At 53.7% G+C, this 14,072-nt stretch overlaps 1 protein-coding gene across 1 annotated transcript; it reads right to left on the reverse strand.

Moving 5' to 3' along the window:
- Positions 1-1,933: 1,933 nt before the first annotated feature.
- On the reverse strand, positions 1,934-13,496 carry HAUS5 (HAUS augmin like complex subunit 5). The gene is made up of 19 exons (XM_030820132.1): positions 13,336-13,496; positions 12,436-12,498; positions 12,328-12,360; positions 12,169-12,193; positions 11,125-11,230; positions 10,886-11,045; positions 9,084-9,153; positions 8,910-8,992; positions 8,369-8,426; positions 8,086-8,210; positions 7,832-7,895; positions 7,598-7,728; positions 7,247-7,409; positions 6,781-6,861; positions 6,535-6,680; positions 6,170-6,281; positions 5,966-6,098; positions 3,272-3,404; positions 1,934-3,132 (listed from the first exon to the last, which is right to left on the reverse strand). The coding sequence occupies exons 1-19, from the start codon at positions 13,431-13,433 to the stop codon at positions 3,015-3,017; spliced, it is 1,902 nt and encodes a 633-aa protein (XP_030675992.1). The 5' UTR covers positions 13,434-13,496; the 3' UTR covers positions 1,934-3,014.
- Positions 13,497-14,072: the final 576 nt, after the last annotated feature.

Below are 14,072 nucleotides of genomic sequence, written 5' to 3' on the forward strand. Positions count from 1 at the left end.
GGCATGGTGGCGTGCACCTGTAATCCCAGCTACTCAGGAGGCTGAAGCAAGAGAATCACTTGAATCGGGGAGGCGGAGGTTGCAGTGAGCCAAAATCTCACCATTGCACTCCAGCCTGGGCGACAGCACGAGACCCCGTCTTAAAAAAAAAAAAAAAAAAAAAAAAAAATTGGTTACTTGTTCACATGTAAGAAAAATAGAGAACATGCTTGATTCTTTTATTTTATATATAAAAAAATTTCAAAATAGTGGGTTCCTAGTACTCTTCAAAGGTGATTTCAATGAGGTATATGAGTATTAATATGAACTTACACATTCGGGCGTATTTGATGTGCTTTGAACCACTGTGGTTCTTTTTGCTGCTCAACATGTCCCACCTTTGGCCAGTGAGAGCCCTTCAGACTGGCTCCTGAGTTCCTTTGACTTGGCCACAGTAGTCTTGGAGGACTTCTTTGCTTCCTGGCACAAAATATCCTGGACACATTTTGCACATTTCTTGCCCCAGACCTGGAATCAGCTGTTTTCATGAGTCCCTGGTTCTTAGTCAGAAATGGCACTTAGAGACCACAGTCTGTACACTAGTGCTGCTCAGTGTTACTGGGGTGTCATATTTAGACCTTTTCAGGGGACTTAACTAGGGAAATACATATTTTTTAGAAAGAGAAAAATCATGACTTTATTCTGATATTTCCAATTCATATGAAAGACTACAGGGTGTTTACTTCTTTGAGTCTATATGTTATCTTTTTTTCATTTACACTAAAAACCTTGGTCCCCAATGACATTACATCACTACTTATTTGCTTTAGTATATAATTCAAAAAATATAAGGTAGACTCTCAAAACTTTAAACGGTCTATTTTATCAAAATAAAAATGCCAGTGTTATTACTAACAATGTGACTACTGTATGAAGTTGAAGATTTTGTTGAGTTCAGTTGAAGGTGGGGGCTGGGAACTGTGATGAGGAGAGACAGGAGGAGCGGGCACACTAAGGACTGCATGGGACAGCCAATGTGGAAAGGCTGGGAAACAGCAGCCAGGGGCAGGAGGAAAGCTGGGAGGGTAAAGGGGCTCTGGAGGCCAAGAGAGGAGTTGTGTGAGAGATGGACAGCAAGGTTCAAGATCATAAAGCTGCCAAACTTCCAAATTTGAAAACTTACTGCAACACCAGTAAAACTACCATCTGTGCATGTTTTTCTTCTGGGGCCAGGCAAATTAAATCTAATGTTCACTTAATTTGGGAAAAAAAATTACCGAGACAGGGGAAACTGTAATCCCAGCAGGTGAAGATTTGGGAGGCAGAGGCGATAGAATCACTTGAGGCCAGGAGTTGGAGAGCAGCCTGGCCAACATGGTAAAGCTCCGACTCTACAAAAAATACAAATACTAGCCAGACATGGTGGTGGGTGCCTGTAATCCCAGCTATTCAGGAGGCTGAGACATGAGAATTGTTTGAATCCAGGAGGCAGAGGTTGCAGTGAGCTGAGTTCGTGCCATTGCACTTTAGCCTGGGAACAGAGCCAGATTCTGTCTCAAAAAAAAAAAAAAAAAAAAAAAAAAAGAAAGAAAAAGAAAAAGCACCTAAGAGCATCCAGCCATTTCAGATATGACAATGTGGTTGGGCGTGGTGGCTCATGCCTGTAATCCCAGCACTTTGGGAGGCCGAGGCAGGCAGATCACTTGAGGTCGGGAGTTCGAGACCAGTCTGGCCAAGATGATGAAACCCCGTCCCTACTAAAAGTATAAAAATGAGCAGGGCGTGGTGGTGCGTGCCTGTAATCCTAGCTACTGGGGAGGCTGAGGCATGAGAATGGCTTGAACCTGGGAGGCGGAGGTTGCAGTGAACTGAGATCATGCCACTGCACTCCAACTTGGGCAACAGAGTGAGACTCCGTCTCAAAAAAAAAAAAAAAAAAAGAAAAAAACAGATATGACAATGTATCACAAGCCTTTCTATTAAGCTACTGTGGGAATGACACATGGAGAGTTAAATACAAAGCAGGTCTGGAGAGAAGCCAGATATAACCCAATTAAACATGGAAATTTAGTGCATAAAAAGGTGGCATCTCAAAAGTGTAAGGCTTTGCTTTATACATTGAGTAACCCACGCAGTGAAATGCACAGGCCTTAAAGACTACAGCTAGATGAGCTCTGACAAATTTCTACACCTGCGTCACTGCCGCTGCTCTCAACACAGCACACTCCCATCAGCTAGGACATTTCTGTGTCTCCTCCTCAGTTGATCCCTGCCACCCACCTTCCCTCAGAGGCAACTGCCACTCTGACTGGGAATTTCAGTAAGTGCTACTAGGATATATGTAAAATAAGACAAAATTGGATCCATGTGCTAGGATAAATTCCAAATGGCTGATTTACATGTAAAAAAAGAAACCATTCAAACTAGAAGGCAATCTCATCTTTTAATACATTCCTCACCCCCAACCTATACTGTCCCCCTCAGTGGCCCTTATTCCAGCACATCCTGGCTCAGGGCCTTTGCATGTGCTGTTGCCTCGAGCTGCAAGCCCTTCCTCAGCCACCCCCATTGCTCCTGCTCACCCCTTGATGGAGTGCGACCTGGGCAGTGTGGCCCTCAATTCAAATCACACATCCCACCCCCTGCTGGATTTCCCACACAGCGGTTAACTTGCAGCATACTACACATATATTTTCCTTATCTTGTAAACTCTGTCTACCTGCCCTAGAATTCAACTGCTGGAAGACAGGTTTTCTCTTTTGTTCAGTGTGGGCTCCCCAGCACCTAGAGGAGGTGCTCAATTACTTTTTGCTGAGAATGAAAGTGATGAAGGGGTTTCAGGGGGTGCTTTAGCGGGATGAAAGGACAGGGGCCAGGAGCTGAGGGGGGCAGCAGAACAGCACGTGAGGGGACTGCAGGTGCAGGTGGGGACGACTGCCGAGGAATATTGGTGCTGCTTTCTTCCAAATGTCCTGGGGGAGGTGAGGTGTTGGGGTGAACAGTGTCAAGTTCTCAGTTCCGTTTGAACCCTCTCTTTAGCTGCACAGCTTCTGCAGGGCCCCCTGGGCCTGAACCCAGCGCAGCCGCCACTGGGGCAGGGACAGGCCCTGGCAGAGCTCCTCAGAGAGGGCGGCCTGGCCCGGCTGCTCCCACCTGGGGAAGGGCATGGCGTCAGAGGAAAGGACTGACCCTCCAGACCCTCCCCACAAAACCATGGCCTGCTCCTTCTCACCAGGCCCCCGGCTTGAGTCCTAACTTTTCTGTTTCCCACCCGCAGCACGTTCCCTCTCACCAGTCCCCCACGATCCCCTGCAGCTCAGGGATTCGCTCCAGCGCCTGTTTCAGCAGCTTCTCCAGCCTCTTCAGAGCCTTCCCCAGGTTCTCTTTCTGTTGTTTTTCCTGGGATGCCTGGATCTGCAGCAGCTCTGAGGGTGAGAAAGCCGGCAGGCAGCTTTGAATCCTCTGGCTCGCTGGTACCTTACAGCAATGGGTCCCCAAGTCTCCAGTCCCCTAGTCTTGACCTCAGCAGCTCCCATAAACCAATGATGAGTCTGTCTCCTTCTCTTCCCAGCCTGGAAGTCCCCTTCTGAGGGACTGCCCTTGAGATGAGGACCTGTCCGTCCTCCCAGGTCCTCATCTCAAGGGCAGTCCACCACCCCGCCAGCCCTGTCCAGGCCTCCTTCTGGATGCTTTCCTCCCTCCCCCTGAGAGCCCATCAATCTCCATGGCCTGTCCACTCAGTCTCCTGAGCATTTCTTCCTCTCCTCTGCTCCAGGCCTTGGTCTCCTGCTCTGGTTCATCCTCTGCACTACACCACAGTGATCTTCCTGAAGCCTAAATTTGATGCTCTCCCTTCTGTCTAGAACCCTCCAAGGTTCTCCAGTGCCCCCAAGGCAGAGTCCAAGCTCTTCAGCAGGTACTTGAGTTTCATGATGTGGCAAAGCCTGGCAGATTCCCAGGGCCCACAGTAGAGAGCATCTTTCCTCCTGGAAGCCCCTCCAGCACTCCTCGCCCCAAGACTTCCTCCTCCGCCTGCTCTAGCTTCACCCTAGCGGTGCTTTCCTCTGGGACTGGGACTGGGCCTACCTCTCCATGTGCGCAGGACAGGCCCAGCTCAGCAAGTGCAGATGAGCAGCATGATCAGACAAGCTGGGCCTGAATCCTGACCTCATCCCATCCCTGCCCTGTGACCTTGATCACGACACTGGCTCTTTGTTCAGCTCCATATGCTGTCAGGTGGACTTACTGGGGCAGGGGGCCAATGGGAGAACTCTGGGGATGGGACTCTTAGGGCTTGCTGAGAGGTTGAAGCTGGTGAGGGTGGGGGGATTGGGGAGATGGAGAAATTCAGGATGACTCCTGGGTTTCTGGGTGCAGCACTTGGATGAGGAGGGTGAGATAATTTAACAACGGAGGAAACCAAGAAGAGGAGGAACAAAATTTTTTGGAGTAGAGAGAACCAGGAGTTCCATGATAGATGTGTAAAGTTCAAGATGCCCATGATTACAAGAAATATAAAATTAGCTGGGCTTGGTGGTGCATGCCTGTGGTCCCAGCTACTCGGGAGGCTGAGGCAGGAGGATGGCTTGAGCCCAGCAGGTTGAGGCTGCAGTAAGCTGGGATGGCACCACTGCACTCCAGCCTGAGTGACAGAATGAGACCTTGTCTCAAAAAAACAAAAGCAAAAATAAAAAACACATGAAGTGGGCAGAGGGCACGGTGGGTAGAGGGTGTGGTAGGCAGAGGCTGAGGTGGGCAGAGGCCATGCGGGGTCTGGGGCTGCTCTCATTGCTCCTGCACCCTGCTTCCTCCCCTCGTGGAGAAGTGGAGGGCAGGGAGCCCCAAACTCAGAGGCTTGAACACAGTCTCTTCCTCCAGTGCTGCTGGCACTGCCAGTTCATTTCTCATCAATTCTCCTCTTCCATGTATTTATCCTTTCATTCTTTACTCTTTACTTCCATCTGGGGAAACCCCTGGGGTGGGGACCTTTCTCCTCACTCCCCATCAAGCCATCTGGGCTAGCACCTGGTAGACACCCAGTGAGTATTTGGTGAGTGAATCCAGGAATGAATGACTTCTCTGACCTTCAGTTTCCTCATCTGTAAACTGGGGGTCTTAAAAGTCCCTTTCCTCATCGTCATGACTCCAAGAGACTGTGTGTGTACACAGACAATGATGCTAATCACATTGGAGATGCAGGGTGCTTACTGCATAGCAGGCAGTGTTCATTGCCCTGTGTGGGTCCCCTGCCTGAATCTGCCCAGCACCTTGGTAAGACATTGCTTTATGCTTACTCCACTGAGGAGGAAGCTAAGGCACGGGGAGGCCACACAGCTAGGAAAAGACAGGGCGGAGAGGATTCCCAGGCTTTGAACTGCTGAGGTATACTATGTGACAGTGATGAATGAACACGTGGAAAGTCGATGGGCAGTGTAGCTTAATGGTTGGGAGCACAGACCCATTTCAGACCACCTGGATTCAAATTCCAGCTTTGCCATTTGGGCAACCTACTAACCTCTGCGTCTCAGTTCCCTTCTCTGTAGAATGGAGAGAACAGCAGCACTTACCTCATGGGACTGCTGTGCAGATGAAACAAGGGAGAATGTTTTTTTTTTGTTTTTTTTTTGAGACGGAGTCTCGCTCTGTCGCCCAGTCTGGAGTGCAGTGGCGCAATCTCGGCTCACTGCAAGCTCTGCCTCCTGGGTTCACGCCATTCTCCTGCCTCAGCCTCTCCAAGTAGCTGGGACTACAGGCACCCGCCACCACACCCGGCTAATTTTTTTGTATTTTTAGTAGAGATGGGGTTTCACCATGGTCTCGATCTCCTGACCTCGTGATCCACCGCGCTCGGCCAAGGGAGAATGTTTAAAGCCCTTAGCACACAGTGGATACTGCATAAGCAATGGGGTTGCTGGTAAGGACTCGTGGAGGCTGCTGGTAGTGGGAATGGGCGGGGAGGCTGGATGGGGTGGCAGGGCAGGCCTACCCTGGGTGGGAGGGCCTGGCGGCAGGCTGGTCTTCATGTGGAGTAGATCCCAGCACCAGAGGCTCTGCTGGTCCTGCAGGAACAGAAGGTCCTGGCGAAGAGAGGCAGCCGCTGGCAGGAGCAGCTCCGACGCCTGGAGGAGGAGGGAAGGACAGTCACCTGGGGCGGGGTTGGGGAGACAAGTCACAGGAGATGGGCACTCACCTTCCCTGGGGGCAGCCCCAGCTTGTGGCTCAGCGCTATAAAGCTGGAGCCCCTTGGGGACGCGGGGTGCAGCTGGTGGATGGATGGGAGGACCGTGGGCAGGGGCTTCAACCTAGGGGTGGGGAGAAGTCTGGGTTGGGTGGGGACTGAGAGGAGGCCTTGGGTTCTGGAGGCTCTGGGGGCCCAGGAACTTCAAGGTGGGTCTGGGGACTAGGATGCCAAGACCGGGGCTGCTGACCCAAGGGTGAGGTCTGGCAGCCTGGGAACACTGGGGGTCTGGGGTTATCTTTTTTGAGGAGGTTCAGGGAGTGACGGTCACCCATGGCAGGGGATGCAGGGCAGGGGTGGGGCAGCCCCAGTCTCACTCTCCGGGGCTGTGCCTCAGCAGCGTGCCCAACAGAATGTGGGGCAAATGCCGGACTTCCTCCTCCAGACAGCGCAGCAGCTCCCGGCTCTGCGGTGCCACTGCCTCAGATGTAGGGACCACCTTTCGCTGGACCAGAGCTAGCACCTGTGGGGAAGGGGAGGGATGGGTGGGGCATCCCAAGTCCACCCAGCCCCATCCTGGCAGATCCAGCCCTACCCAGACCTCACCCCAACTCCCATCTCACCTCCCCTGGGCTCCGGCACAGGTGGGTCTTGCTGGCCGAGTTTCCCTTGATGAGCAGGCGGACCTGTTCCTGGGTCTCCTCCTGAGGAACCAGGATACCCTGAGACTCACTCCTCCCAGCTCCCAGCCTCAGTGCACCTCTCTGCTTAGGTCCTGCTTCTGCCTGGGAGTCTCACCTGGGCTCTTGCCTAGGAGGCCCAGTTCTTAATTTTTAAGTGACAGCATTCTTTTAAGTGACGGCATCTTGCTCTGTCACCCAGGCTGGAGTGCAGTGGTGTGATCATACCTCAGTTCAGCCTTGAACTCCTGGGCTCAGGAGATCCTCCCACCTCAGCCTCCCAAAGTGCTGGAACCACAGGCATGTGCTACCACGCTGGGCTCAGGCCCAGTTTTTAGCCATAGTTTTCAAGCCTCCCCTCTGGCCCTCCACAAGGCCCTGCCACCTCTCCCTGGGCCTAGCCTCTCACCACCAGCTGGCGCCAGTGCAGGATCCGCTGCTGTTTGGCCTGTAGCTCCCTCAGCAGGAGCTGCCGATGCCCAGCTGCATCCTCCAGCTCCTGGTTCTGAGCGCGCAGGGCCTTGAGCTCCGCCCACATGCCACAGCGCCGAAGCCCTAGTATCAGCACCTGCCTGCAGGGCAAGTGGAGGAGAGCAAAGGAGAGAAGGGCGACTGAGCCACACAAGGGACCATAAACCAGGGAGAGAAACCGCAGGGAGAGGAGGCAGAGATAGGAACCACAGGGGCTGAAAAAGTCCAATGGTCTGAGACACTCAGAAGCGAGACAGCCTAGAGGCCTCTGCTCAGGGAGCCCCCCGACCTCTCACTGGATCCCAGGACGCGTCTCTCCACCTCCTCCACCAGGCCCTGGAGGCACTGGGTCAAGACTTGCTGCTCCTTCAGGAGGGTGCTCCGCTGGGAGACCAGCACACCCACAGTCCGCCAGCCCTCCTGCAAGGGGGGTACAGGATCAGGGTACACCCAGGGCATGATCCACGGGTGAGGCGATTGAGGAAGTGTTGGAATGTGGTGGGGAGGCGAGCCCTGGGGTCACCTGGATGAGATGAACCATGGACGGCAGGGTCTGGCTGGAGTCTGACTGGTCCGGGGCCTGGGGTCTGGGGTGGGGAAAGAGCTGCTGAGAGAGCCGTGCTGTGGCCTTGCCTTGGTACTCGAGGGTGGCCAGTATCAGTCCTACCACCCCACCAGGCAGTGGGTTTCGGTTCTACATCATCAGCAGGTGGCTGGGCCAGGTCCTGAGGCTGTCCCAGCGGCCTTCCCCAACTGTAGGAATACCCTGCCCCACACCTGGATATCTCTGTATCGCCAAGCCCATCTCCACTGCACAGGGACCGAATCTCTGCCTCCCGCTCTGCAGCCAGGTGCTCCAAGGCAGCCAGGACGTGGCCCGGGGGGTGGTTTGTCAGCAGCGTCTAGGGGGAGGGAGGGTGAAGTCAGGGCAGGATCGGGGCAGGGCTGTGAGCTGAGACCCCATGGGAATAGGGCTGTCATCAAGAGTTAGGTCCTGGCACCCTAAGTTTTGATCATGGGGTGGGAGGGTATGGCTTTCCTGAGAGCTCTGCCCTCTCACCTCCACGGAACTCAGCCACTGCTGGTAGGAAGTGCCAAAGTGGTCATCATGAGGGGTTCTGTAGGGTTGGGTGAGGGGACAGAGAATGTTACAAGACATGTCAGTTATCCTCTAGTTATCACCACCACCCTATAAGGTAGGGGCTGTCATCGTCCCTGTGCCTGTTAGACTTGAGTTCCCCAATTATACCAACCTGTTGGCCTTGGGGCCTTTACATGGGTTGTTCATCTGGGACACTCTCTGGACCCTTCACCCCAGCTAAGCCTCCTCACCAGAGAACCTCTCCCCTCCCTGCCTTCTTAGCTGGGAAAGGCACTGCCTCTGGGTGCCCAGAGCCTCTCAGGCCTCCTCACTCCCCCAACAGCCCTGACCACCTGGCTGTCACTGTTTGTGATGAGTCTTTCTCCTTCTATTCCCAGCCTGGAAGTCCCCTTCTACAGAACGTAGCCCAGAAGCTCAGTGTCTGAGGAATTAATAAATAAGAGACACTCGCTTAAAACCCAGGTTCTTTGCAGGGTCTCTGGGGGCTAGGGACACTCACGGTAGGCTGCCCCTCTTGGCCTGGGGAAGCAGGAGGTTCTGCAGGAACTGGGCCCGAAGGGTGCAGGCTGTTCGGACATCACGCTAGGGAGAAGAGGAAGGGACCTGAGGGGGACCCTGGCATCTGCCTGACTCCAGGCTCCCTGCCCCTTCTCCCATGACTGGGGACGCTTACCAGGACCATAGGCTCCAGGCCCAGAGCTGCTGATGTCAGAGATCCAAAGGTCACATCTACTTTGGCTTTCCTGGAGAGAGAAGTCAGCTGGGGCTGGGGTCCCTGGGAGAACAGATGTCTGTGCCCCATCTCCTCTCACTGCCAGCAAGGCCAGTCAGAGGAATCACTAAGCCTAGATCCCAGGAGCTGTCTCCAGATTAGGCCACTGTCACCTCCCAGCTGGAATATTGCATTAGCCTCCCCACTGTTCTTGCCCCACGAGACTGTTCACCACCCAGGAGTCAGTGATTCTGTTAAAACCGGAGGAAGATCATGTCCCTGCTCAGATCCCTCCAAAATAATGTGATGTTTCCCCAGCGCATTCAGAATAACAATGGGCCCAGTGTGGTGGCTCAAGCCTGTACCCCAACGCTTTGGGAGGCCGAGGTGGTGGATCACTTGAGGTCAGGAGTTCAAGGCCAGCCTGGATAACACGGTGAAACCCCGTCTCTACCAAAAATACAAAAATTAGTCGAGCACAGTGGCATGCGCCTATAATCCCAGCTACTGGGGAGGCTGAGGCAGGGGAATCACTTGAACCCCAGAGGCAGAGGTTACAGTGAGCTGAGATCATGCCACTGCACTCCAGCCTGGGCAACAGAGCCAGACTCTGTCTCAAAAAAACAAAACAAAACAAAACAAAACCCAGAATAATAACAATGGTTAACAGGCACTTTTCTAAGTACTTTATATGATTTATTCTACCTAATGATCATGCCTACCCTATAAGCTTGGTATTAATATTATCCCCATTCCATAGATCTTAGAATCTGAGGCACATAGAAAGAAGTTAAATACCTTGCCCAATGTCACCCAATTTTTTTTTTTTTTTAAACAGAGTTTTGCTCTTGTCACCCAGGCTGGAGTGCAGTGGTGCAATCTCGGCTCACTGCAACCTCCTTTTCCCAGGTTCAAGTGATTCTCCTGCCTCAACTTCCCGAGTAGCTGGAACTACAGGCATGTGACACCACACTCGACTAATTTTTGTATTTTTTAGTAGGGACGGGGTTTCACTATGTTGGCCAGGCTGGTCTCGAACTCCTGACCTCAAGTGAGCTGCCTGCCTCGGCCTCCCAAAGTGCTAGAATTACAGGTGTGAGCCACCATGCCCAGCCTAAGGTCACCCAATTTTAAGTGGCCAAGCCAGGACATGAACCAGTGTCAGGGTAAAATTGCAACGCATCATCCACAGTTCTCTGTCCACTCCTCCAACCTCACCTCCTCAGGTTCTCGGTCTTGCCTGAGAAACTCGAGCTGACATTGGCCCCCTGGCTGCTCTTCCTGCATGCTGAGCACACCGCCTCTGCTCTTGCTATTCCTTCTCCACAGAAATTCCTCTTCCAACTCAATGTCACCTCCTCAGAGGCCTTCGCTGACCACCCTCGCTAGGGCAGCATCTCCCTCTCCCATCTATGATAGGCTTTTCTTCACAGCACTCATCTCTACCAGAAATGATAGGGTCTGTTTGGTTCCTACTTTACTATCTGTCTTCTCTGTGTCACAGCGTAAGCTCCAGGAGGGCAGGGACTTGTTCTCTGTTTGTGGCTGTTTCCCCAGGGCTGGTGTTCTAGGTATACAGGTGGTATCATTCTAGGCACTGAAAATACAGGTGACTGAGATGACAAAACCTCCTGGCCTCATGGACCTTCCATTCTAATGGTTCCAGAATTCTGGAACCCAAGAAGGGATCAGGGCAGAGCCCTGAGGTCTCTAAGAGAATGTCTGGCCGCCCAGCCTGGTGAGGGTGGGTCCCTGAGGCCCACCTCTCCATGTCCTGCAGGCGCCTCAGTTGATTCTGCAGCCGCTGCATGGGATCTCGGAGCCTATGCTGCTGTCTTCGCATGGCCCCAGCTTGGGCCTGGAGGAGGAGAGCTCGACGCTGGGTGTCTTGAGTGTGCTGAAGTGCCTGCTCCATGGCCATGTCTGTGGGAGGAACAGGGGTGGCCATCAGCACCTTTCCCGCCCTACATTCTGGTGCCCATCTTCTGGCCCCATGGCTTACCTTGAGCCTCAGTGTCTCGCTCCATCAGCTCCAGGCTCTGGTCGAGCTCCTGGATTTCTGCCCGCAGGCGGGTCACAGCAGCTTCCAGCTCTAACTTCCGACGGACCTGGGAGGATCAGATTCAGGGTCAGATGCATGGTCTGATCGGGGCTCAGGCTGGCCTGTCTTTTGGGGGCACCAGGCTCCTCAACTGGTGGCAGAGGGTTTTTGCTCAGCAGTTTCTGTGTCTGACACAGAAGCATTAGGGTACTGGCTCCCTCCTTCCTCCTAGGATTGTCTTACTCACACTTCCAGCCTGTTTCCTGTTTGTGCTGGTGACAACCACATCTTTGTCCCAGTACTGATCTCTTCCCCGGAGCCCTGCATCTAGAAGTCCCAAGGCCTCCCTTTAGGTGTCATATGAGCCCCTTGCACTCACTGGGTCCCACACTGGCCTCAGCATCTCTCCCATACCTGTCCCTTCATCTCTTCTCACCAGCTTTGATGCCACATATCCATGTCCCACCTCTCCGCCCCCGGCTAATTAATGCTTTTTATTTTTTTTTCTTTTTTTGAGACAGAGTCTTGCTCTATTGCCCAGGCTGGAGTGCAGTGGTGCGATCTCGGCTCACTGCAACCTCTGCCTCCTAGGTTCAAGCGATTCTCCTGCCTCAGCCTCCCAAGTAGCTAGGATTACAGGTGTGTGCCACCACGCCTGGCTAATTTTTTATTTTTATTAGAGACAGGGCTTCACCATGTTGGCCAGGCTGACCAACTCCTGACCTCAGGTGATCCGCCTCCCAAACCACATCTTTGTCCCAGTACTGATCTCTTCCCGGAGCCCTCAGGTGAGCCTCCCAAAGTGCTGGGATTACAGGTGTGAGCCACTGCGCCTGGCGGAGCTAATGCTATCTCCACTGGACTTTAAGTCCTATGAGGATGGGGATCAGGGCTGTCTTGTGACCCATTGTCCCCAGCATCACCCAGCACATGGTTGGGCTTAGAGCAGAAGATCTACAAGTCATTTTTCAGATGAAAGAGAATCTTGTAGCATATGCTTCTCACCTGTGGACTGTCCTGGTGGCCATACCTAGGAAAATGAGGCCAGAGTCAGCGGATGAGTGGGGCTTCCAGAGGGGAGGGCAACAGGTGTGATGCTGTGGTGGGGACAGGGCTAGATGGGAGTGGGGAAGATACGAGGGGATAGCTTTAAGAAGCAGTTACCAGAGTAGGTTTCCCCGGATCTTCTTGACAGTCCTACAGTGCAGAGGCAGAAAGAGGAGTTACTATGGGCCTCACCTGTGCCCCCTCCCCTGATCTAGCCCAGCTTACCTCTGACTGTGCACATGCTGCAAGATGTAGGCCCAGATGTCAGCCCCCTGGCCCAGACACAGCCTGTGGGGACAGTGTGTAGGCATATGCCTGGGGCAGCACACAGGTTGTGGGATCCTCATTCCCAGGGTGATGGTGGTAGGAAGTCTTTACTAGAGAGTTCTCACTTCTTGGGGAGGGAAGGCCCAAACTTTTTTTTGCTTTTTTTTTTAAGAGACAGTCTTGCTCTGTCGCCCAGGCTGGCGTGCAGTGGTACGATCATAGCTCCCTGCAGCCTCAACCTCCTGGGCTCATGCGATCCTCCCACCTCAGCCTCCAGAGTAGCCAGGACTACAGGCAGGCACCACTACACCCGGCTAATTGGTAAAACATTTTTTTTCTAGGCACTGGATGTTTGCACTAAGTGTGGTGGTATTCTCATTCCCTGGGAAGGCAGGTGGTTGGGGAGCGCGGGAGGGGCGGGTGCACCCTTTCTCCTGGGAGAGGGTTATCCAGTCACATCCAGAGGTGGAGGTGGGGGATGTACTGCCAGTAAGTGCCATCTCATGACCAGATGTGGGGCATCACTCCTACAGATTCAATCCCCGATGGGGTGGCTACGGCTAACTCCTGAGTGTCCTTCTTGGTTAGGGTAAGGGTGGGGAGGGGAGGTGCTGCGGGGACAGCCTCACCCTGGAGATCCTATTTCCATAAGGAGAGGTCTTCGCTAACTCGTGGAGGATCCTCACCAGTGCTAGGGACCTCACTCTGGGGTGCCTCCCAGGGTAGGGAGCCCTCAGTAACTAGGGTCACTCTCGATGGGGAATGGGGGGGGTTGAGTCCTCAATGAGGGGTGGAGTTCTCACTCCCGGAGACTCAATCTCCAGGGTGGGGAGTCCTCACTCCAGGAGCGGTCCTCACCTGCGCAGCACCGATTCCGGGGCCCGGGCCGCTACGGGCACCCCCATCTCTTCGACCGCCCAGCAACCCAGTTCCCGCGCTTCCTGCGCTAGCTCCATGACAGCGCCGCGGCGGCGCCACCGCCTGCCTCAGCCACTTCAAGTGTGGCGCCCGCCTCTGACGTCACGGGCGCGCCAACGGTGACGTCATCTGTTGCCAGGCAGACAGCGGGCTCGGGCGCTGCATAGTAATCTTAGCGCGGTCAGGCTGGGTCTTGCAGCGCTCGCTCTTCCGACGTGGGTCTCCTTGAGTGGAAATGAAAAGGGCGTGGAGAGACGGCGGTCCCGCCCGCCTTCCCTCGTTCTCCCGCTCACTACCAGCTAACCCGAAAGGGGCAAAACAGTCCTTGATGCTTCCCTTTATTTTCTTTTTCTTGTTTTAGTTAAACATTTTTATTTTAATAGAGATGGGATCTCACATGTTGCCCAGGCTAGTCTCAGCTTTTGGGCTCTTGAACTCCTGGGCTCAAGCGATCCTCCCGCCTCGGCCTCCCAAAGTGTTGGGATTACAGGCGTGAGCCACCGCGCCCACCCTCTTTATTTTCTTGACAAAATGGGACTTGCGTCCTAGGAGGACTGGAACCAGGCAATGAGATCCTGGACTTACTGCTCTTTGATTTCAGAAACAGGTGTCCCATGTCTGAGTGGAGGATAGGGGCAGAGAGCATGACCCTAACATTTCCCAGGCATGCATTTTCC

This window comes from Nomascus leucogenys, chromosome 10, assembly GCF_006542625.1.
Source record: "Nomascus leucogenys isolate Asia chromosome 10, Asia_NLE_v1, whole genome shotgun sequence".
NCBI classification, from domain to species: Eukaryota; Metazoa; Chordata; class Mammalia; order Primates; family Hylobatidae; genus Nomascus; species Nomascus leucogenys.